Source organism: Calonectris borealis, chromosome Z (assembly GCF_964195595.1).
Source record: "Calonectris borealis chromosome Z, bCalBor7.hap1.2, whole genome shotgun sequence".
In the NCBI taxonomy this organism is placed as follows: Eukaryota; Metazoa; Chordata; class Aves; order Procellariiformes; family Procellariidae; genus Calonectris; species Calonectris borealis.
In genome coordinates, this window is record NC_134352.1 from 76088745 (window position 1) to 76112004 (window position 23260).

Consider the following 23260-nt stretch of genomic DNA (forward strand, 5'->3'; position numbering starts at 1 on the left):
ACGGCCAAGAATTAAGCAGCACTAACGTTTCTCTCATTTGCACACTTAGAAGAATTTGAAGCAGATAGGAAGTTTTGGGAGTGCAGTGTTGCAACTGTATGATCAGAGGCAAAAGTTTCACTTACATCATGCAGAGATGTAAGTTTAGAGAGTTTCTGTTTTGATTTTTGAGGGCAATTGTTACTTAACACATGCACAGGACTGAATACAGACTCATGAAATACTGATAGCTTCCTTTAGTGGCTTTCCCAAATGCATGAAATAACCTTTGCACAGATTTTAGGAAAAGCAAGCATTAGAATACCTTCACTGACATCTCTGAAAATGTTTTAAAATCTTCAATAATGTGAAATAAACCTAATTAGTTCTATAATACATCAGCAGTAAGTTAAATTTTTCTCTAAAATTAGAAGTCATTACCTTGCATTTTGAAAACAAACTGCTCACTCCTTCCAATACATTCTACCTACTGTTAGTTTTTTCTTAGCAAAGACAACAAAATTATCACTAAACAAGAAAGCAAAGTGAATTGTATGCAGCAGAATTAACACACAAAGACTATAACTTTTGAAAGGCTAATGAAATTAGCACTAAAAGCATCTCATTCAGCATAAGAGCATGGGAAATCCAATTACACTCACAGAAAAAAGAGTGGAAAAAGGTGAGAAAATGGTCTAAGGGCTTATACATAACTAGTGACTGCAGTTTGCCACATCCTCTGTGACAGCTATCAGTAGTACTACAAACACTTGACAACAAATAGGGGATGGGAGTCAGACACCAAGGCCAATATCTACTGCTGTGCTATTGCATTATAAATGGTCAAAAACTTGAAACCATTTATTATGCCTCATTTATAACTAGCCTTTTTTCATTCAGTTGTTCCACGCTATTCAGATCTGCAGCCTGTGTGCTAGGATGAAGCACTGCTCCATTAGGAGTGGAATCAAGCTCAGTTTCTTTCAGTTCAGGCTCATCTGGTGCATGCTCTTCTGCCTCATCTTCTTTCTGCAGTTCACCTGAAATCACGTTCTGCTGATCTTCTGACTCTTTACCAAACGTCTCTCCCAGCTCTTTGTTGGATGTATCATCAACAGCACTTGCACCAGATGGTTCTTCAGAAAGTTCATTGTCTACAGTGTCAGGCTGCTTTGAAGACAAGTTTACTTCTATATTTGTATCAGTCAGTTGATCTGAGACTGCAGATTTTGAGTTTTCATCTGAACTGACTGTTCCTAACACTTTGTCATCAGGTTTTGACAAAGCCTGTGGTGGTATATGTGGTTCCCTTTTGGCAGAGGTCTCCCTGTTGTCTTTTTGCCAGGGAAAGGAGAAATCTAGCTTTTTCCCAAATACTGCTCCTTGGGCACTCTCTGGCTTACTCACCTTTTCTTCACTACCTCCTTCAAACAGAGTCGAAGAAAGTTTCTTAAAGCTGGACATGAGGCCCTGATCTGCCCCTGCTTTATTAACAGAAGGTGGCTGCTGAGAGAAGAATGACCCAAATGGCTTTCCACTATCAGCAGATGACATAAAGCTGAATTTTGGCAAACTGGGCATGTTTGGTATTTCGAAGACAGTTTTACTACTGTTTGCATCTGGAGGAACGTTATTAGGTTTACTCTGTTTTGTCAAGTCACATTTGGAAGCAATCCCTTCTGCAGGCATCTCATCAATTGCTAAATGCTTCTCCTGTTCAGCAGTTTGCTGTTCTATCTCACTTGTCTTCTCTTCATTCTGCTGGAGCAGATGAACATTGGGCTCATCAGCTGGAGCTGTGGGTTCTCTACCATTACTGCTGATCATGTCCTGCTGATCAATACCAGCATTGGCCTGATCCCCTGTAACAGCAGGCTCTGATTCAAGCGTAGCATTCTTGTCCAATTGGGAAAGGTCTGTGTCTGCCTCATTAGTTGGGGCTTCCATTTCCAGTTGAAGCCCATCAGAAGAGCCAGTCTGAAGGACGTCAACGGCTGCCTTGTCTATAGAAGCAGCTTGTTCCTCTGTTACATGTGAAGACTCCACATCTAGCTGGCATGTATTTACATCAGTCTGGTCAGTGGCCTCAGCCTGCACTGTATCAACTGCATTACTGAAATCAGGCTGGCATGGCTTAGTATCTACCATCCCAGAGGGTTGTGCATCATTATCCGACTGCAGAATCTCGAGGGCTTGATTTTCACTAGAGACCGCTGTTTCTGGAGTGATCCTCAAAGGCTCCTCTTCACAGGTTTCTGAGTTCCTATTTTCCTTAGTTTCTATTTTCTCAGGAGACTCTTTTGTGGAGTTCTCTTCTGCTGAAACAGGTAATACATCCTCCTTCAGAGAGCTCATGACATCTCTTTTAGACTCTCTGGCTGCAGCTGTATTTTCTGTCTCCCTTGAGTCTTTTGCTGGAACAGACCCAGTGACATCTTTTACACCACTGCTTTGAGATTTGGGGGTGGGTTTTGGAGGCATCTCCTTTGGAGATTCTTTTGGACCTTTGAAGATGCCAAAGAGATCATTTGTGAAAGCTGGTGCTGGGCCACTTGGGAGGGATGAGAAACCAAAGAAAGAAGAGCTTTTCTTCTGTGCAGTAGGAGGTGCAGTAGCTTGAGGTTGAGAAAAGAAACCAGATAATGTTTTAGGCGGTTTCATTTTTGTCATGAAACTTGAAAACATTTCAACTGAAGAATCCAGTACCGATTTATCACTCTCAGATTCCTTAGGTTTGTTTTGCAAATTAGATGCCTCTGGCATTTTAGAAGGAGAGTGTAGCTCTTGTGCCTGTTGTAACCTGTCACCAAAAGTTTGTTCGGGTAATTTATGTTCTGGCAGCTCATGCTGTACACATAGTTCTTCAGATACTGCTTCATTTTTTATGTCACTCATAATATTTAAGTCATTTAGACTCTGGGAATCCATTTTATCACCTAAGGCCACGCTATAGTCTTTATTTTCAGAAGCTTGTTCTTTTGAAGAATAAGGCTCCTCTTTATCAGTAGGAAATGCAACACTGTCCATTTTCCCTGTGCTACCCAAAGCATCTTCTTCTCCCCCTAAAGAAACAGACTGTTGGCCCCGAGAACCTTCCTGCACACTGGGAGTCTGAAGGCAATGTCCAGAAGTAGCCGAATTGGTTACTGCAGCATCACTGGTCTGCGGAAGCTTCTCTAGATCTCTCTCTTCAGCTACCGCAGCAACACTTTCTACATTTTCCACTGCCAGGACTTCTGATTTATTTTCTGTGATCGTGAGGTTATTAGACATTTGTTTCCCAGTCACTGCTGCAATAATATCATCCACTTCTTTCTTATTGTCTGCATCTTGTTGCCTGGCAGAACTGCTGCTTTTGACACCAGAGTCAGTGGAAATATTTTGCTTCACATACGGCTTAGAGTTCACTGGTTTAGCTGGTTTTGCATTATTCTCTTGTCCTGGAGCAGTTTGTGGCTTTTCATCCAAAAAGGAAGTCAAATTGAAGAAGCTAAAGCTAGTACTTCTTTGAGGCATGCTTTTCTCAGCAGTTGGACTGCTGGAGAAGAAGGAGGGCAGATGAAACAGTCCCTCTGTTTCTTGCTGCTTCCCACTAGCAGGAGCAGTAGCAGGTGCTGAAGGCTTTGGTTCGTCTGATCCAGTGAAGAAGGAGAACATGCTCCTACTGGCTGGCTGTGCTGGCTGTGATTTCAAAGCAGTGAAAGCAGAAAAGCTGAACGGCAAACTGAAACCCGACTCTTGAGGTGTCTCATCTGGCTTCGGTTTTGCCTGATTAACTGTGCCTCCCAAACGATTTCCTCCTTGTTGCTTTGGCGTAACCATGGGTATGCTGCTTTGCTGCACAGCTGACTGACTCCGTTGGCTTATTTTGGGACCTACACCCACTGGCTTCTGTGAAGCGTTTCCAGGAGGCACTTTTTTCCTCTCAGGACACTCCTCCTCAGCTTTTCTGCTTCCTTGTTCCATTTGCACCCCAGGGCTAGGAGAGACCTGTCTGTCCATGCCGTCTGTTCTCACCTCTTCCTTAGGAGTGGAGGACATACTCGCCGTACTGGCACTCTGAAGACCCCCAGACTTCTCAGTTTGTCGTCTCGACTCAGCCACAGTTCTGTTACTGGTTTTTGGCAGAGTTGTAGTACTTGGGGTTGGTTGAGAAGACACAGCCTCCACTTTGAAGAGATCTCCAAGGGATCCAAATAATGATGAGATGCTGGAGGTTTCCTTCTGTTCTGGCTGTATCACTTTTTCTGTTTTCTCACTTTGACTTTTCTCCAAATCCGGTGATGGCTGTGGTGCTTTACTTACTTGCGTTTTAAAGAAATCAAAAAATCCAGAAGTTTGGGTTTTGTTGGCAGCTGAGCTTGCAGGAGAATCCTCTCCAAGACTGAACAATTTCAGAGCACTTTTAAATAATGTCTCCTCAGGCTCAGTGGCTGGGTGGCTCTGATTTGGCTGTGACTGATTGGGTTCATTAATACTTGCATGCCTTTCAAGACGCCTGGAAGCTGGTGTGGCTTTAACAGGTCTCTCTTCTCGTATGAGTCTGCCATCTGGAGCAGTTTGACTCAGTTGAGAAGGAGATTTTGTTAATCCTGGTTTTTTAACATGGATGTTTCCATTCTGATTTAATCCTGGCTTTTCACTTCCAGCAGCCTCCAAATTAAGTTCTGATGAAGTATTTCTTCTCGGTTCTGATGTAACAGAAAACTTTTGCCCTGTTCGTGCCTCATCTAATTTTCTATTTGGTGCAAGTGATAAAACATCAATTTTATTTTCAGATGATTTTAACTGTGTGTCTGTTCTATTCAAGGCAGAATCTTCTGATGTCTCAGGGTCAGGACCTGAAGACTTTCCAATCAGTCCACCCAAAGCAGAAAATAAAGAGCTAACTTTGTTCACTGGTGTTTTCTTACCTTCCTCAGTCTTTTTTGCTTCTGTTTCTCTTTCAGTAGATGCCACAGTTTCTTCAGCTTTAGGAGTAGATTGAAACAAATGGAAACCAAAGAATCCTGATGACCCACTCCCAGCAGTTGTCACGGGGACAGCCTTATCCACTTCCTTGGTGTGGACTTCCTTACTCAGCGATTTATCAAAAGCCACTCTGGAATGTATTCTGAGGTCAAGGGTTATCGGAGAATCCTCTGAATAATTCAGGGCTTCCTTCTCAGGTCTAAAATCTACTTTGAGTTTTTGAAGTTTATAACCTGAGAAGTCTAACGGCTGCTCTCTCTGATAATAAATAGACTCTTCAAACATCTGTGAAAATGTCTCCAAATTCATGTTCATTAGCTCATTGCTCCTCTGCAAAGCTACTGATAAATCCAGAGGTTTATTCGTTGTATAATCATCTAAAGTCTCTTCTTCAGCAAACCAAAATAGCTCATCTTCACTGCCAAGAGGGACTTTAAAACCACAAACAGCAATTGTGTTGTCTTCTAGCACAGCTCCTGGAATGGAATCCATCTGAAAATTATAATCCCAGCAGTCTGTGTAGGAATATGTTTCGGGAGCACACACGTAGACATACTGCCCAGTGGGATCAGTGAGCAGGGAATACACATACTGGCTATCACTGTACATGTAGTAACCACAATCACCATCTTCTGATAGCCACCATATACCCTGCTCAAGCATCATTAGCCACTCCTGATACTCCTGGCTATAGGATGAGTACATAAAGCTTTCATCCATACTTAAAGTCTCTTGGTCAATTAGAGTCCACATAGTTCCATCACAGCCAGAGGAGTAGCTTAAATCCATGGGCAACTCTTCTAATGAGTAACTGCCATCTCTTTCAAACGGTGGAAAGTTACTATAACTTCCATCGAGAGAATTAGCAGTCCATGCATCATTTTCTTCTGAACAAACATCTTGAAACATTAACTGGTCAAATGACTCATATGACATCACACTTAAATCTAAGCTCTGTCCATCAAAATTGGCATTAGTCTGCCAATCCATCACATTTGCATTTGCATCCTTTTTACAGAGATTCACTACCATATCATTTTCAGGCCAATCCAAGAACTGAGGGGGCAGAACAGAGTTCTGGTTTAACACGTAGTAAACTGGTACTGCTATTTCATGAGTGGTAGCCAGTTCCTCCACTTCATATTCCCATTCAAAGCTAGAATGGCTTCTTGTTTTCTGATAAGCTGAGTACTGCTCTGTAAGGTTATAGCTTTTGTTAGTCAAATTGAGAAATTCATTTGATCCTTTGTTTAAAAGAGTTGGAAGAACTCTAGATTCTGCATCCTGATAAGGGATATGCCTACCATTTACAGGCTTTCCAGATAAGTCCTGTACCTTGTCTTGAGGATTTAGAACATCAGGGAACACAGGATGCCCGTAGTGGGGAACATGAGACTCTGCTGTTTTATTTACTCTTGCATTTGACAGATGGTCAGTAGATTTGGAAGATTCCATTGTTTTCACATTATCCAGTTTCTCCTTTGGTTTGGGCAGGAGATTTTTTAAGAAACTGGAAGCTTCCTGCTTTTCTACAGTGCTGCTTTTAGTGTCAGAAGCCATTCCTGAGTTGCTGGGTTTTGCCTCCGAGCTAGAATCCTCACCTCTATCAAAAAGCTTCATGAAGCCTAGAGAGTTTGTTTTCACCTTCTCTTGCTTACATTCGGTTAAGTTTTCACTTGAAGCAAATTTAAATAAACCAGAAAATAATCCAGCAGAAGTGCTTTTCTGGCCATCACTCTCGCTTTTGACAGTCAAGTCTTGATTACTGGCTGTGTTTTCACTGGAAGAAATGCGAAGAAACCCAGAAAGAAAACCTGGTGTGTGCTTCTTCTGCGTATCATCTGCACTCGCAGCTTCTGGCCCTCTGGCTGAAGAGATGGATTCAACGGAGCTGTCATTTAAGTCTGGTGCATTTAGTCCTTCCCTTGTCAATCCTACTTTTACATTTCTAACGTCTTCCTGAGTACTCTTAGCTCCCTGCTGCTCTCCTGCAGCCTTAAAGGTAGCAGAGGCACTCTCCTGGTGTTCTTTTCTATTTACTTGGGCACTAGATAGGTTTTCTTTATTCATATTTTTTGTTTGTTCAAGTTTGTCTTTATGGTCTGATAAATTTGGAACAGAGCTAGATTTTAATGAAATGGCATTTTCTGAATTACTGGTTTTGTCTTCAAGCAAAGAAATGCCACAAGAACTCTGATGACTTCTTTGGTCCTGTGAAGGTGCTAGATTTTCTGAAGAAGAAAATTTAAATAACGAAGGAATAAAGCCTCCTTTCTCATTTGTATGTTCCTGCTTTTCTGAAAAACCCAACCCACTGAAAAAAGGAAGTTTCCCAGTGAAAGGAAACGAGCGTTCTTCATTTGATGAACTATTTTGTCTTATATCCTCCTCAGACTTATGGCCTTTAAAAAGCCCGGATGTGCTCTCTTTCTGCCCTTGGTCGGCAGAAGGAAGCAACAATTGACTGAAAGACTTTTTGAGTGGACTGAAAAAGCTTTCAGATGCTGTACCCTGGTCTTGAGGCTGTGAATTAAGTTCCACATTGCCTCTGTTTTGCTTGTTTCCCAGTCCATGACCTGCAGTATGCTGATCTCCTAAGCAATTTGCAGGAGGCTGCTCCCTGGCAGTGGGCACACCCTCTTTCACAGTGGCATCTGACTGCTTCTGTGGCACATCCTGCTGCTTGGGAGCCAAGAGACCATCAAAATTGGCTTTCAGACTGAAGGAACTGACTGAGTTTGTGAGCCTGCCAAAGATTGAAGACACAGAAGTGCTATTTGCATTCACCTCTGCCTCGCGTCTAGCCTCACTCGGCCGTACCTCCGGAATAACGCTGCTGGTCCTGGCTGCCGTCTGTTCGGATGGCGTCTCACTTCTGTTTGCCTCATCAGCTTTCACAGCATGGCTGTCCTCCTTGGTGTGCTCCTCTTTTATGACTTCTTGTTTTGGCACTTCCTTCTCAGAGAAGATCTTTAAAGGATTAAACATGCCTAGAACTGAATTCATAACCGAATGTTGGTTCTGCTGGCTGCTGGCGGTAGTTCCTTGTGATTGCTGGAGCTGATGTGGTGTGGAAGCCTTACTGTCCATCTCAGTGGTTTCTGGCTTGTTGGAATTTATGTTCTGGGCTCTTTTCTCACCACTCACCTGGGATGGTAGCAAAGAGTGAATGGAGAACTTGGTGTCTGTTTTATTATCTGCTGTCACTCCAGAAGACGAACTCTCGCTTTTGGACTTACTAGAAAATACATTCGAAATTCCACTTTCTGATGAGTTTCTGGTTTCTGTCTTCTCTGGAGTAGAAGAAACAAGTTTTTCAACAGAGGCTGTGAGCTGCTTTGTGCTTGACCCCACCTTTTCAGTGAAAGAGCTGAACAGGGAATTCACTGTATTCTTCACACCTGACAAGTCTGGGAGAGATTCAGATTTGCCCGTGGTACTCTCCTCTGCAGCAGGATGTTTGGTCTGTTCAGACTTCCTGCCTTCTGCTGAGCTATCAGCATTATCCTGCTTCAGTGGCACGCTCTCAATATTTTTTTTGGTCTCTGGCAATGTACCAAATTTGCTGATTTCTTCCTCCTTTTCAGCCAAGTATTCTGAAACTGATTCTACCAGACACTGAAGTTCATCCATCGTGTCTACGTACTCCTCGCTGGGTTCTTCAACAGGAGACAGTGTTACGTCTTGCATAGGATGACCGTGCTTGCTCCCTTTAGTCTTTTGGTTTTTATCACAGCTAGCCTTTAACTGGGAGCCCAAATTTCCAGAGTAATTAACAGTGAAGTCTCTCAAATGGCTGATGTCAGAATCACACCACGTTTGTGAAAGCATGGCCAGTTCCTCCATTTCATCATCTGAAACAGGTGAGTACTGGAACTCATCAGAAGCGCTGCTGTCAAATTCCTCAAGGATTTCCACAGGCACAAAAGTGTTATCTGGCATCCCTATGAGTTTCATGTCTTCACTGTTACTGAGGTGAAGTGAGCCCTCATGGTTCACTCCCTGCTTGTTGGGCAGCTTGCCACTTTTAACCATTAAGCCATTTTTGTACGGCCGCAGGATGGGATAAGCAGGTAACGGTTCCTTACTTTCAGAGCTACTGGTATATTTTCCAGTTCTATCATATACTGGGAAATCATCATTAGGTTCAGAACTAGTTGCCACACCATTGAAATAAACCGTTTTCTCCCCAGGAAACTGCAGACCTTCATTACTTTGCAGACTTATTTGTTCACTCTCTTCAAAACTGTATCGCAGCTTCCTTTTCCTTCTCCTATCTATTGTATCATATTCCTGAGGATACCTAGGGACATCTACAGACCCTGACTCCACACACACGTTTTGGCAGCACTTTGATCTTTCACAGTGATTGAAATGTTCTCTTTTTGAGAGAGTTTGCATCTTTTTTATGTTTGTTTCCTGCCAGCTTCTATTTTTATGACTCTTTTCTAAGAATTCCTCTATTAGTAGTTTTCCTAGCTCTTCATAGTTACTCTCCTGTTCTTCTTCTCCATCTTCAGCGTTAAATGGAATGATCCTGACTCTTTCATTTCTAGCTAGAGATCCTTGTCTAAGATGAGAAATAAAGGGGGTGGGAGGGAAAGGAAGAGAGGCAACAAAAAAAGTAGGAAGGGGAAAATAACAGTTTTTTAAAAAGCTCTAGAAAGGACAGAAAAAAAAAGTAATGAAAAAACATGCATTAAATAAAGGAAAAGTAAAATGAGAAACATCCAGAGATAACAAAACTGAAAACCTGCCAATCTACCACATTACATTTCAATCAAATAGTCAAAAAAAGCAGCATGGGTTATGATATTCCACCGGTTACAGTTGCACAAAATTTAGAAATGCGTGTTTGAAGGATAACAGCTTTTTGTGATCAAGTGAAGGCACACAGCCTTGGCTGTACCAGTACTCTGCTGTTACTTTTTTAGGCATGCTGAAAAAAGTCACTTATTACAGTAACAGGACTACTTTGAGATACAGTGCCCACGCACACCATTCCTCTATGCTATGCATGCATTTCGGTCACTCCAGGCTGCAGACTTTATTTTAGCAGTATTCATAAAGCACACAGGCACTTTGTTTCTCCCGAGGGTGGCTACAGAGCAGAGACTGCATGCAAAGACTCAGGAGTCATTGGACTCCAGGGAAGCAGGGACAGGGGACAAAACGCAAACTGTGCATACCGGCAACACAAGGAGTTCCAGCTACTCCACTAATCCTCTTTGCTGGGAGGGCTCTTACTGCAGCTAATGCCCTCAGGGGGCTCCTACCAACCCAAAATGAAGATCCACAGAGCTGTTACTGGATCAGAAGGCAAAACAAAACATTGGCGATGGATATTAGCCCATCATAAGCCTGGAATGTTTTTCAGGATCTGTACTTCCCTTTTATAATGCATCTAAAGAGATCCAGCAATCTATACTTATCCATTGTGGGAGAATGGATTAAAGTAACCAGTGTTTTGCTATCAAACAACTTGAAGCTTCCTAGAAACCCAAGCAAATGATCCTTGGGATTTTGGGATTAATTCCTAGCCCTTGATCAGAAGTATTATCTCAATTGCTCAGTAACCCAAAGGCTAGTATCAACAAAGCTTCCTCTTTATCTGAATCTCACAAGAAGAATTCCTGCCAACCTACATAAATAGGTAGAAAGTGTACGTAAAAAAAAAATCAAAATGCTCATCAAAGCACTGCAGCTTTGTCTCACATCATTCATTGTTGAGAACTAAGGAGCATGAGGGCACGCATGCCCTGACTCCGTAAGACCAGGGCAAGAGAAGGGAAAGGGCAAAGGGCACATGGGCATTGTATGGATACTGCTAATACAAGAGTCTTCACCTTGAGAGATGCCTCAGGCACCCCAATATAGGATACTGATGAGATAGCCCTGAAAGAGAAATAGGTCATTGCATTTTCACTACTGCTGGTTTAGTGCTTCATTTCCCCAGTATTAGCTAACTTACACTGATTGGAAAGATACTCATTACTTTAAATGAGCCCTGTTGTACACAGTTTAGAACACTTACTACACTTCTTGCTTACAATTTTAAGCTGGTAATTGAAATAATTTTCTTAAAAAAGCTAATGAAATTTAAAAGACTCCCAGGGCCACCACAGTTACTGGATCAAGCCCTTCCAAATCTCAGCTGAAAGCAAGGGGAGCTATCCGAATGCCTGAAGAGCCATTAGCTGTAAATGCTGAACGAACAATTGACTAATTCAGGCATAAAATAAATTACTTTTCTTTCTAATTGGCCTCCTCCTCCCCCCCAAGTGTTTCCCCTGCTATTCTACTAAGCATTCCTTTTACTAGAAATAAAGCAATGACAAGAAGTCTCTCTGACAGGAGAAAAAGATGACAACATCAGCCCAGCATTAAACTGCCACAGATCCAAAATACAGCCAAGGCAAACAGCGAGTATCAGCTGAAATTTATCACAAGACCACTTCACGGCAGCAACAGCAAGGAGACAGGCACAGAGGCTGCGAAGAGGTTAACCCACCTATCAGACAGATCTAGAGAGCGCCTGCTCTCTAGCGAGCACTGGCGGCTAGTCATTTGACTAGACTCAGATGTGGACTCTAGGTCAGTTCGGCCACTCACAGTGGAATCTATGCTATCATATCGCCTTGGAAGTAAATAGAGCAAGAGCAGGGAGACATGGAGGACACATGGTTACATAAAATGAACATTGCAAAGAAAAGGTAGTGCTTAAAAAAAAATCCAAGGGGAAGACGTGTGCTATTCTGAAGTCAAACTGGCTGTTGGCAGCAAAACACAGTCCAAGGACAAATAAGAATAATACTTCTTACACTTAGGAGAGGGGGGAATAAAATACATGTCCTTCTATCAAAAGAACACAATCACATGTAACAACTGATAAAGAGGATCAGAAGTTTTCCAGCCAAACCCAAATGTTGTTAGAAAAAAACCCCAGGTGTTAGTACAGCCAATTTCAATTGAAGCATTTTGGCATAAACAACTTTTTGCCCAATTCAAGACAGGTTCTAGCAGAACCTTGTCTGGTTCCTCTGCGTCTGCCCAGGACAACCTCCTACAAGCTGTCATTTCCTCAGCAATCGCCAACTGCAATCTGCCAGGAATACTGATTTCATCAGGTGGCTGGTCCACGGCACTTAGAGCTGCTGGGAGCGAAAGTCAAACACATTTTGATTTTGCAATACTCAGCTACAACTGAGTTTTGAAAATATTTAAGATCTACCCAGCCAGCTCTCGTTAGAAATACCTTTCTGGTAAGAAAGAGAATCCCATGTAGCTTCTTTGGAAAGCTTATTTGCATTTTCTAAGTTTTAAGATTAAATATGTAGCAAAAAATCTTGCTGGGCATGTGGAAAATGCACAGGGAAAGAGGAAGGCTCAGAGGGAATCAATCACCATCTAGGACTTGCCTTCTTGGAGTGAAAGTAATTTTAGACCTGAGCAGACTACAAAGCTCTTAGTTTTTAAGTAAACTTTATCAGTCCAGATTGATTTCATATCAATACCTTCAGGAAACCAGAAAAAATACACATATTCCAACTTGGTGTTCTTTAACAATTCAAACCAGAAGTGCTTCTTTGGAAGGTCTTAAAAACACATTTATTCATTAGATACAGTTAAGAGTTCACAGCACCCCCTCCAAGCAAGGTGAGCCATAAAAGATTACTTGTATTGTCAACACCACCCCAAGAAGTCACGTAACTGCAAGAACACCCAGCCACCGCTGGCTTCCCCACGCTGGGGGCCCAATACTACTGTTCAGCTTGGCTCTTCCAAAAAGAAAAAGCTTCAGCTCATCTTCCCAGACTCTCAGTAAGATCTTCAGCAATTTTACCACTGCAAACCAGCAGTACAGAATAGCATGAGAAAGGGAATAACTTGCGTATATAAGATATTTAATGGACTAGGAAAAGAGTGCCAAGAATGACATGTCACACTGCAGTAAAGGCATTTTGTTGACACATTTGCCTCTGCTGCTTGAAATCTCAATAACAGTAACAACATTAAGTGTTACCATTAAACTTCAGCTTTTAGCATTAAAGACCATAAGGTAAAAAGAGTAAAATTTAGCCTCTGCCATACACCCTTGCGGGCAATTGAATTCAGGTTCAGGCTTCAGGAAACACGAACAAGTCTTACTAAGGGAGATGAGGTAGAACAAGTCAGTTACAATACATATAAAACCCTGCACCTCTAACTGTAACAGAGTTTAAGCAACTGCCTCTTCCTTCCACACTGAAGCAGCATGGCCTGTTCTACACACCCACTCTTCCCAAGCTGACCAGCACTGTCCAAGTTTTTCTGCTTTCCCCTTACAGTCCACTCATCCTTTATTTGGAACAGCGGTTTTGTAAAGTTTCTACAATTCCCAGCACAACCAGCTCTAGTTCACAGCCATTGATCTAGGTAAGTTAATGCTGTAATGTTTAATACTTAAAAAAGATAAAAGCAGTTGTGAAACTACTGATTTATGGTCAAAAAGCTAGTTTAGAGCAAGTAAACTATGTTTCCTACAGCTCAAAGGAAACCAAAAGAGAAAACACACTATTCAACAGTGCTACATGATAACAAAAAAAAAAAACCTAATTGATTACAGACTTTCTTCTTGAATATGCTGTTTTGGCAGAGCTAACAGAAGAGCAGGAGCTAATCTGAAACAGAAAATAAATCTGCCCCAAGAAAGAAACTCCTAACAGGATAACTCTGCTAGACCATGTTTCACTGGCCTGGGAGGCACACCCACCCAATCAATTACCCAGTGCTCTGGCCTTCAAAAGGTAAGGTGAAAATAGAACCAAGAATAAATGACTGCAGAGTCGAGCGTATCTTTAAAAGGTAACTCACTAAACTGCCGGATCTGGTGTAACACATAGCTTCGTGGCTTTTTCCCGGTTCACAGTTGAGTCCCAGTGTTAACAAAACATGCAACACCTTCCTATCAGAAGCCTTTCAGAGCCCTTGAACTGCCCTGTTCTGCTAGCATGGCACCTTCAGGGTCTGCTATGGAAAATCGATGGGAAAAGTAGAGCTACTCAGAAGTCAGCACCCACCTGATGGCCACCTGCTCCCGATAGTCCAGATCATAATTTTGTAGGGAGTCAGCACAGGATTCCCGCAAGACCCCTTGCTGCTGCAGGCGTGACGGTACAGTGAACTGGTGCACAGAGGCATTGGGCTGTGCAGTCGTGTGGTACGGAGGAGGAATGCTGTTACTCGTCTCACTGCGATAGTCACTATCTCGATCATCCACAGCACTGTCAGCATCTTCAAAGGCTACGAAACAAAAGCAGTTAAGGGCACAGCTCTCTCAAGTTGCTTTGCTGGGACAGCGAAGCCCATTTAGTTTTTAAAGAATGACAAAAAAAGTTGTTTCCGCTATGGATGTATCTCCATCTGGCAGCTGGTTATAACCTCCAGTTCCCTCAAGTATGTACCAAGGAATTCCTGTGATTGCCTCCATACCCTCTCCTTTCCCACTTCCTATTATAGGAGGTTATTTCCCTTTAGTTATTCCTAATAAGCAGATTAAGACATTTTTATTTCAAACAAAAAAAAAACAACCCCAACACCCAAAATTTCAGGTTCTTTGCTGCTGTCAAAAGGTTGGATGTTGGGGAAAAAAACCCAAAACATAAACTTTCCTTTATGGAAAGGAGCTCTTTCCTGGGAACTTTCCAACATTTAAGCTGTAATACTATCTCCTCTTCTCAGCGCCCTTAAGCAGTATTTTAGGGTCCTGGATTTTTTTTTTTAGTGCCTTTTTTTTTCATAAAAGTATTATTTAAGTTAAGAGAAACTAATGAAAAGCACTCAGTAGGAAAATAAGAAGAACTGGGAAAGCAGCTCTGTTTATAAACAATTAAACTACTTACAGGGGGAAAATTGCTAATTTAACACACACAAGTACATTAGTTTAAGTTTAGTAGTCAACACTAATGATAGCCTTCACAAAGGAAAAAGCTCCTTTCCAATGAGTCCCTCTCCCTGCAGAAACACTTCTGCTTGCTAACCCTTCAGGAAAAGAGAACACAGAGATATAGTAAGGACAGGTATCAAAAATACAATATTGATGTACGTCTGTGTTTGGCTGTGCAGAATGCAAGGTTATCTTTGCAAGCTTAGAGTGAAATACACACACCGTACAGCAGTGGAGTGCACCATGAACATGCTTGAAACAAAGGAAAATAAGGATCAGCCATTATTCACTCTCTCCGCCACCAAAAGCCTGTCTAAAAAGGACAATCAAATTAAAGCCCCCTCTGGTAAGTTATTCAATGGTATGTGCCCTACACAAGCCATTCACCATGAGGCTGAATAATAAAATGAAAGTGCTGTTTTCATGCCAGATCCTTAAAAAAAACCCCTGAATTTAATTGCTGAAATTCCAAGGAGATGGAATGCAGCATGAGGTTCTTCCACAGGCACTTCCTACACCTCCAATTCAACTTCCATTTTTTCAATCCAAGGTAAAGTTTATTCTTAGTGATCTTTTCAGTTCCTTCCCAAATGAGTAAGATTATATCAGTTCCCTAAAGTGGATGGAAGAGTAGAAAACAACCCCAGCAGAAAACATGTCTGCAAAATACAAACCACTTGAAGAAGCCCAGCTCTCCTCTCTGAAGTACAATCAATTCAATTTGATTGTCCACACCAAAAATGCAGTTAAGTCTCCTGCTTTTTAGTAGTTTAAATGCTGCATAGTTCTTGTCAGTCTCTAGTCAATTGAATAGAAATGAATAGCAATCACATACCACTTTATTCAGCTTTATTAAAAGCACAGTGTCCATCAATTTTATTACAGTTCAGTGCATAGGAGAAACACTCAAGATGTGCTACACAAAAATGATTTGATATGCCAAAGTGCTAAATCCTCTGAGAAGCACGAAACTCCCAGTCTGTGGAGCAAGGGCTGATCTATCTGTAGATACAAGGCACACATCATCCTCAGAAGGATAACAAGCTGTTACTCAGCTGAGCAATGTCACTACTGAACACTTGAGCCGTTACTGTCTAATGCACAATAATTACTTTTATTGGGACAGAAACACTGTTTCAAAGAGCTTTCTAATGTCTCATTTTGCTGCTCAACTAATTTCTTCTTCCCATCAGATGTAACTCTAATTTAAGGTAAAGCCTAGATAACTCTGCTATGATGCAAAGTTCTTCCAGTTGTGGCTGCATAATCATTATAAGCACTTGCAGGGGCTTAAGGCAGTCCAACTGAGTTACAGGTTCAGAATCTGGTAAAAGACACCAGATCAACAGCTTTAGGGATAAACAATTTAAACCCACTCTTCGCTGGGTAAAAAACTGGCTGGACGGCCGAGCCCAGAGAGTTGTGGTGAACGGAGTTAAATCCAGTTGGCGGCCGGTCACGAGCGGTGTTCCCCAGGGCTCAGTTTTGGGGCCGGTCCTGTTCAATATCTTTATTAACGATCTGGACGAGGGGATCGAGTGCTCCCTCAGTCAGTTTGCAGACGACACCAAGCTGGGCAGGAGTGTTGATCTGCTGGAGGGTAGGAAGGCTCTGCAGAGGGACCTGGACAGGCTGGATCGATGGGCTGAGGCCAACTGTATGAGATTCAACAAGGCCAAGTGCCGGGTCCTGCACTTCGGCCACAACAACCCCAGGCAACGCTACAGGCTTGGGGAAGAGTGGCTGGAAAGCTGCCCAGAGGAAAAGGACCTGGGGGTACTGGTTGACAGCCGGCTGAACATGAGCCGGCAGTGTGCCCAGGTGGCCAAGAAGGCCAACGGCATCCTGGCCTGTATCAGAAATAGTGTGGCCAGCAGGAATAGGGAGGTGATCGTGCCCCTGTACTCGGCACTGGTGAGGCCGCACCTCGAATCCTGTGTTCAGTTTTGGGCCCCTCACTACAAGAAGGACATGGAGGTGCTGGAGCGCGTCCAGAGGAGGGCAACGAAGCTGGTGAAGGGCCTGGAGCACAAGTCTTATGAGGAGCGGCTGAGGGAACTGGGGTTGTTTAGCCTGGAGAAGAGGAGGCTGAGGGGAGACCTCATCGCACTCTACAACTACCTGAAAGGAGGGTGTAGCGAGGTGGGTGTTGGTCTCTTCTCCCAAGTAACTAGTGATAGGACAAGAGGAAATGGCCTCAAGTTGTGCCAAGGGAGGTTTAGATTGAACATTAGGAAAAATTTTTTTACTGAAAGAGTGGTCAGGCCTTGGAACAGGCTGCCCAGGGAAGTGGTGGAGTCACCATCCCTGGAGGTATTTAAAAGACGTGTAGATGAGGCCCTTAGGGACATGGTGTAGTGGGCATGGTGGTGTTGGGTTGACGGTTGGACACGATGATCTTAGAGGTCTTTTCCAACCTGTATGATTCTATGATTCTATGATTCTATGATTCTATCTCACCACAACAGTATAATAACAAATAAAAATCACTAGCACATTATCTGGGTCAAAACAATAGTGAATCCAGTAACTCACTAATACTGGGCTACACTCAATATCAAGTCATGCAAAGACTGACACAATTATGGTTATCAGGCAACCAGAAGCAGGACACAGCTTCTCCAGGTCAGCAACTCTGCCCAGCTGATGGGCTCAGAGATTTCCCAATTCCCTGATCAGACTGTCGCAGAAGCACTATCTGGATTTGTTAACCAGTCATCGCATCTCAGCTCTGCACTATGGAATGAAGATTGCCCATATGAACCACAGTATCTCTAAGCAACATCTAAAAATAGCTGATTAGCTTAAATGTTAATCAAACATTTACAGCATATATGTTTATAAAAAGGTGGCACCAGAATTTCTCCCAATTCTTACTGGTGTTTAGCATGAGGAAGTCTCTTAGAGGTCATGACACAAAATGCCTCCCTGGTGACACGTTTAAAGGATGCAAGGTTCCAGCTACCACAAACGTCGATGAGGCAGGAACACATTGATTCTCTACAGCATCCATAGATGTTAATACCAGGCAGAAATCCTCAACTGACTCATAAATAAGGGCCAACTGCAGAAACTCTTATTCATGCTGCATTGCACCTACCCTATGAGCAATCTCACTTTATTTAACAGAAGCGTTCACAAATGAAGACATTGCTCAGCCTGATTAAAAGCACCAAAACCTGGCCCATATGTGGCTTATAGCACATATTACCTTTGCAAGAAAGTATGCTGTGAAATGCCTGCACATGGTGATGATCCCATTTATCAACATACTAAACACTTAAATTTTATTTAAGCAAGAGACTGACAAGAACTTGCAGAAGCAGCTTTGGGGATGTAGCATCCCTTCAAAAGGAGGGGTCAGGCATTACAGCCCATGTTTCAGCAAAATATCCCTCACAACACACATGGTGTGAAAAATTCAAGCACTGTCTTCTTCAAACAGATGATACACCAAGTCTTCCATAAAGAAAGTTGTAGCTTAGCCTCAGTCTCTGAAGATTGGTTAATTAATAACAAAATACATAACAATATACATAAAAAGTCAGTAATTGTTTTATCCCAGTTTGAGAAATTTCACATGTACCAAAGAGCTCTCACGGGATGAAAACTGTTTCTTTGTCTCTGAACCCACTGTTTAGGTAGTGGGGGGTAAGGCTGAAGGAGCAGGGCAGAAGCATGCTGTTCATGTTTAATAATTGAATATTCATGCATATAGGCAGCATAAGAAGAAAACCCATTGGACTTCAGTCACATCACACAGTAGGATTTCACAAAGAGTGGGGAAAATCAAGAAATGAGATAGCTTCTCTGAAACAAACTGCCTCCTGGAAACCCTGTTATTCCTCCCATTCCTGCCTCCAGAAGTTATTACACCACTGCTGCAAGGCAGAACACATACAGCTTTTAACATGCTGACCTCAAAACCACTCTACTAGTCACATTTAACTTCTGGCAACTTTCTTTACAACAAGCTTCAGCATAGGAAGGAAAGTTAACAGCAAAATTATTACAGGTGGCTGGATGAATTACAGGTGGCTGGATGTGTGAAAACATCAAAACATCAACAAAAATTGTTTTTGTTGGTTTAAGGTCCCAATGCACAGCAGCAGCTCCACAGCTGCATTCAGTTGAAATTGGCTGCTGCTTTTCTAGCAGTGGTGTGTCATCAGACACTGGGAGCTGGGGTCCAGTCCCTAAGCTCAGTTATCCTCCACAAACTTGAGCAAAAACTTTGACAAAAGCACTAAGTGCAGCACTCAGGCACTCAGGAAGAAGGAGTTTCATGTAAGGTTCTGTATCCCAAAATCCCCACTACTTCTCCAAAATAAGCCACCAAGCTTTTCATAGCTTTTGTCTATTTTTATAACGGTAGAAGAGAAGAAAGTGTACTAACTGAAGGAATGACTTCCAGTCCCAAGTCCAGAAGAGATCTCTGCCAGCTCCACACCAGGGCCTTTGTGACTCAGCCTCCCCACCCTTCATCCGTTTAAACTGCTTTTCACAATAGCTGCCAACAACTTCTTTCCCTAAGTCTCAGACCCCAATACTCCATCGTCTATCGAACCATGGGTCACTTCTGATCATCATGTACATTTTGTGAAATCTTGTAATTAAGATGCAGAGAAGTTTAAAGAGGACTATTGAAATAACAAAAAGGGAAAAAAACTCTGAAAAAGACACAAGGTCATTTTTTTGAGGCTCTTCTATAGCTCTCGATGCTAAAAACTGAAAAGCTTTTGAGCAATGACTTAAGTGCAACTTTGCAGATCATTAGTCCATCCTATTGCCCTCACCACTTAAAAATACATCATAAATTTGCGTAATTTTAAGAAAGCAAGTTAGCAATATTCAGTCTTCAGTTTGAGAGCTTTCATAAGCTTGTTTTTCCCACTTAAAAATACTTCCTGCTGCTGAAACACTCAACAGTCAAGAACTGGACTGACAGTCAGAAGTGCGAACACTGCCTTGAACATCTACCCTACTTTAAGTCTTTCCCTTTTCTAAAATGAAATCAGGTCGGCAGCACAAGATGTCCCTTTTCTAAAGCATCCTCTGCCCAACTAGCAAGGCTCTGGGCTACAGCACTCCTCTTGCAAGCTCTCACCAGGAAAAAGCCTCCTAGCTACCAACATGCTGTTTCCGCTGCTTCCTTCTCAGTTGCTGGTGTAAGTTTACAATTAGAAGTATATTTTTTCATTACACCGTCAAGCTAATGGAAACATCATCAACACTGGCCCAAGCCTGCCTATAAGGATGCTAACATGATATCAAAGAGGGCAGTTCAGGAAGGATGAAGCAGAAGGAGGGAGGGAGGGAGCTCCATTAATACAAGTACCTTTTAAAACAAAATCACCACACACCAACGCTCCAGATAAACACAACCCTCCTAAATCTCTGACTGACCAATGCCTAAGCACCCCATTTCCCTCCCAAACACACAAAATTGGGGAATAAAAGAAAGAAAACACAAAAGTGTAGTTAATTCTCAGTTATCCTATCACATCACTGAGAATAACCCCAAACAATTGAGACATCCAACACCAACAGCGTGAGGAAATCAGTCAACACTGTTGATGCCCAAAGAACTTACGGTTTGATCAAAGACAGGAGAACAAGGAGGACAAAACATATTGTGGGAGGAGGAACTGGGAAGTCACTTGTAAAATGCAGAGCAGGTCCATGTGTGAAATGCACTGTAACATTACCTGGATATTAGATTTAAGTTACTTGGCTGCAGTAAGAGTGTCCTGTCCAAAATCCATTATGTCAAAAATGGAAAAGCATCAGGCAGAATTCCCTCCCTGTTGGCAGCGGTCACAGTGATCTTTCTTTGCATGCTCCCATCAGCAACACCCTCGGTCTTGGTTCTGACACAGGGAACAGACACCTTCATTTTAAGACTGATGGATCAATCTTTGCAGGTCCTACAGGAGTAGCCTGAGCAGAAGCCTTGCCTGTTGGAACCTGTAGGACTTTCAGAAAGTGAAAATGCTTCATGCACATTTTCTGGAAAAAATTAACAAAAACCTTGCGGCCTCTGCAAAAGTTATCACACCAATCTTCCGGTGCAGGCATTAGCTCTACAGATCACAGACAGCTGCAGTATCTGAGTTTTATCTTTCCAAGGCTGGTAAGCGCTAGTTAAAGCAAAATCCTAGCACTTTTGCCATGATACTGTCTCCTGAGCTTGAATATGCTAGAATACCTACAACCCTTCTGTCACACTAGTGTGCACCCGTCATTTCTGCTTTCAGATTTGCTCCTGCTTGTAGTATTTGGAATTTCTGTGATCACTTCCAGCATATCTTTGGATCTTAGTAAAACAATCACTATAGATTTCCTTGTGTTTTTCAGTTACTCCAAACATTGATTTGGGCTTATGTGGGTATGACGACCAACACAAAAGACATACACAAGCACAAAACCAGAATCACCTTTACAGGAAGAGAATAATAGTCCAATTCTGCCATCTTGTCCTCAAATTCCAGTAGAAAGCACAAGCAACTCGTTTAAAACATGGCCAAAACAAAGCCAAACTGTGAAAAAATTAACAGCCATCCATCCACACAAACATGAAGATTCAGTGAAAGTAAAAGAAAATACAATGGAACAGATTTTCTATATGCATGAATATTTCCACTTTCCTCGTACTGGAGCATGCTGCATCACTACAGGATCAGAAAACTTGCAAGAAATCAAACTGTTACGTACTCAGCTGCTCTCCCCATCCGAAATAACTCCAGTTGCCTGCATGTAACACAAATGGCAGCAAAGAATAGGAATGGAAAAAGAAAGCTTAGAAAAACAAACCACAAGCATACTTTTCATGTATTTAAAAGCCTTATAGATTGCGAGCTTGAAAATGTAAGAGAATTTTTTTTTATAAATACAACATTAAATTTATTTTGGGGCTTACTCTTCACTGTCCAGTTTGTTTGTAAGACATTCTGAAGATTAAGATCACTATAAACTCTAGGATTTATTAAGCAATCGTGCATTTATTAACACAAACAGACAAAATAATTATCAACACACTACTTAGCAAGAGCAGTTAAACACTATTATTTCCTAGTACACACATTATCAGGATTAGAGACAGAACGTCCCAGAAACCAGAGTCTAGTTAAGAGCAGTATCTGATTCTAGGCTAAACTGTGCAAGTCAAGTGGCAAAAGTTGCTTCTGCCCCCTTTCCAGAACAAAGTTAACCCAGTGGTGAAAGCACCACACCAGTAATAATAGCATGAAAAACTATGTGTGCATGTAAACTAGCGTTAAGTGAAGAGTACTTTCTTAGCTAGATATACACACTGGTAAAAAACTTAAGAGCTCTCACAGCATCCTAAGGATGCAAATAGTCACAAGTTATTTCTACAACAGTAAGCAAATCTCTCCATGTTAAAATTAAAGGTGACAACAAATTCGTGTTAAAGCTAAACTGGAAGTCGGTAAGACAGCCAAGTTATTACTTATCAATATCCATGTTGTCACCCCAAGGTCATACTCAGTATGATCGAGGCAACAAACTACTACGTACAACCCTCAAGGCGTCTTGGAAGCACGCACACAACTTGCAACTCCAATAAAAGCTTCAGAACCAGCATTTCTAGAAGATGGTGTGTAAAAAACACTTTAAAAAGTGAAGTTTACAGGAATGTTGAGGCACAAGTGCAGCAGGCAATAAACAAATCCTTCACATTGAGGCAGAGAACAAGCAAGAGCTTTCCATCCTGGCTACCAGCCTCATCTCCAGCTACCAGCCAGGCACACATTTCCAAGAGGGAGATAGCTCAGACGATTCAACATATCCCTCCCCCTGCCCTCATTAACAAGACTCACAAAGTTAGAATGGGCTAGGTCTTGCTTTTAGCTAAAATTGCAAAAAACAGTTCTGAAAAAAAAAATCTTTGTCCCAAAAAATCACCACCAGACTGGTACTTAAATAAGCAATAACTGGTCTTGATAAGTAACTTGGGCTTCCCAAGGGTTTAGTCCCTATGCACATGTACTACAGAGGGGCTCTGTTGCCATTTCAATTCTATGGGGGAAGAAAAGGTGGGCAGGAAAAATAGGCACAGATGTGGACTACCCCAAGGAAAAAAAAAAGCAAACCAGGGTTTAACCTTCTCTCCCTATCTGGGAAATAACGGTGCATCAGAGCTACAACCAGGTTGCTCCTTTCTTCTCAGACACAAAGGTTTAAAAAGCAATGAAGTTCCTCAGATACACCTCAATACTTCAGGGTCCCTGGACTCCAGGCTCTCGCACACACACGTGGTGCTTTCCACAGGCACAGCCATAGCTCAGGTTTAAGTGGCACTTCTATTATCTAGTAGAGCTTCAAAGGTAGGTCATTCCCTTCCGACTCCTACAGGAGTAGTTA

General features: G+C 42.2%; 2 protein-coding genes across 3 annotated transcripts in view; both read right to left on the reverse strand.

Moving 5' to 3' along the window:
• UNC13B (unc-13 homolog B) overlaps window positions 1–23260 on the reverse strand; it is a 217829-nt gene that overhangs the window by 135879 nt on the left and 58690 nt on the right. For both annotated transcript variants that reach the window (XM_075138254.1, XM_075138255.1), the window contains exon 8: window positions 14010–14232. In XM_075138254.1, the coding sequence (XP_074994355.1) occupies window positions 14010–14232 (223 nt within the window). The remainder of the gene's footprint in view (window positions 1–14009; window positions 14233–23260) is intronic.
• Window positions 844–9972, reverse strand: LOC142075494 (uncharacterized). Its single transcript, XM_075136887.1, has one exon. It carries the CDS (start codon window positions 9349–9351, stop codon window positions 844–846), a length of 8508 nt encoding a protein of 2835 aa, XP_074992988.1. The 5' UTR covers window positions 9352–9972.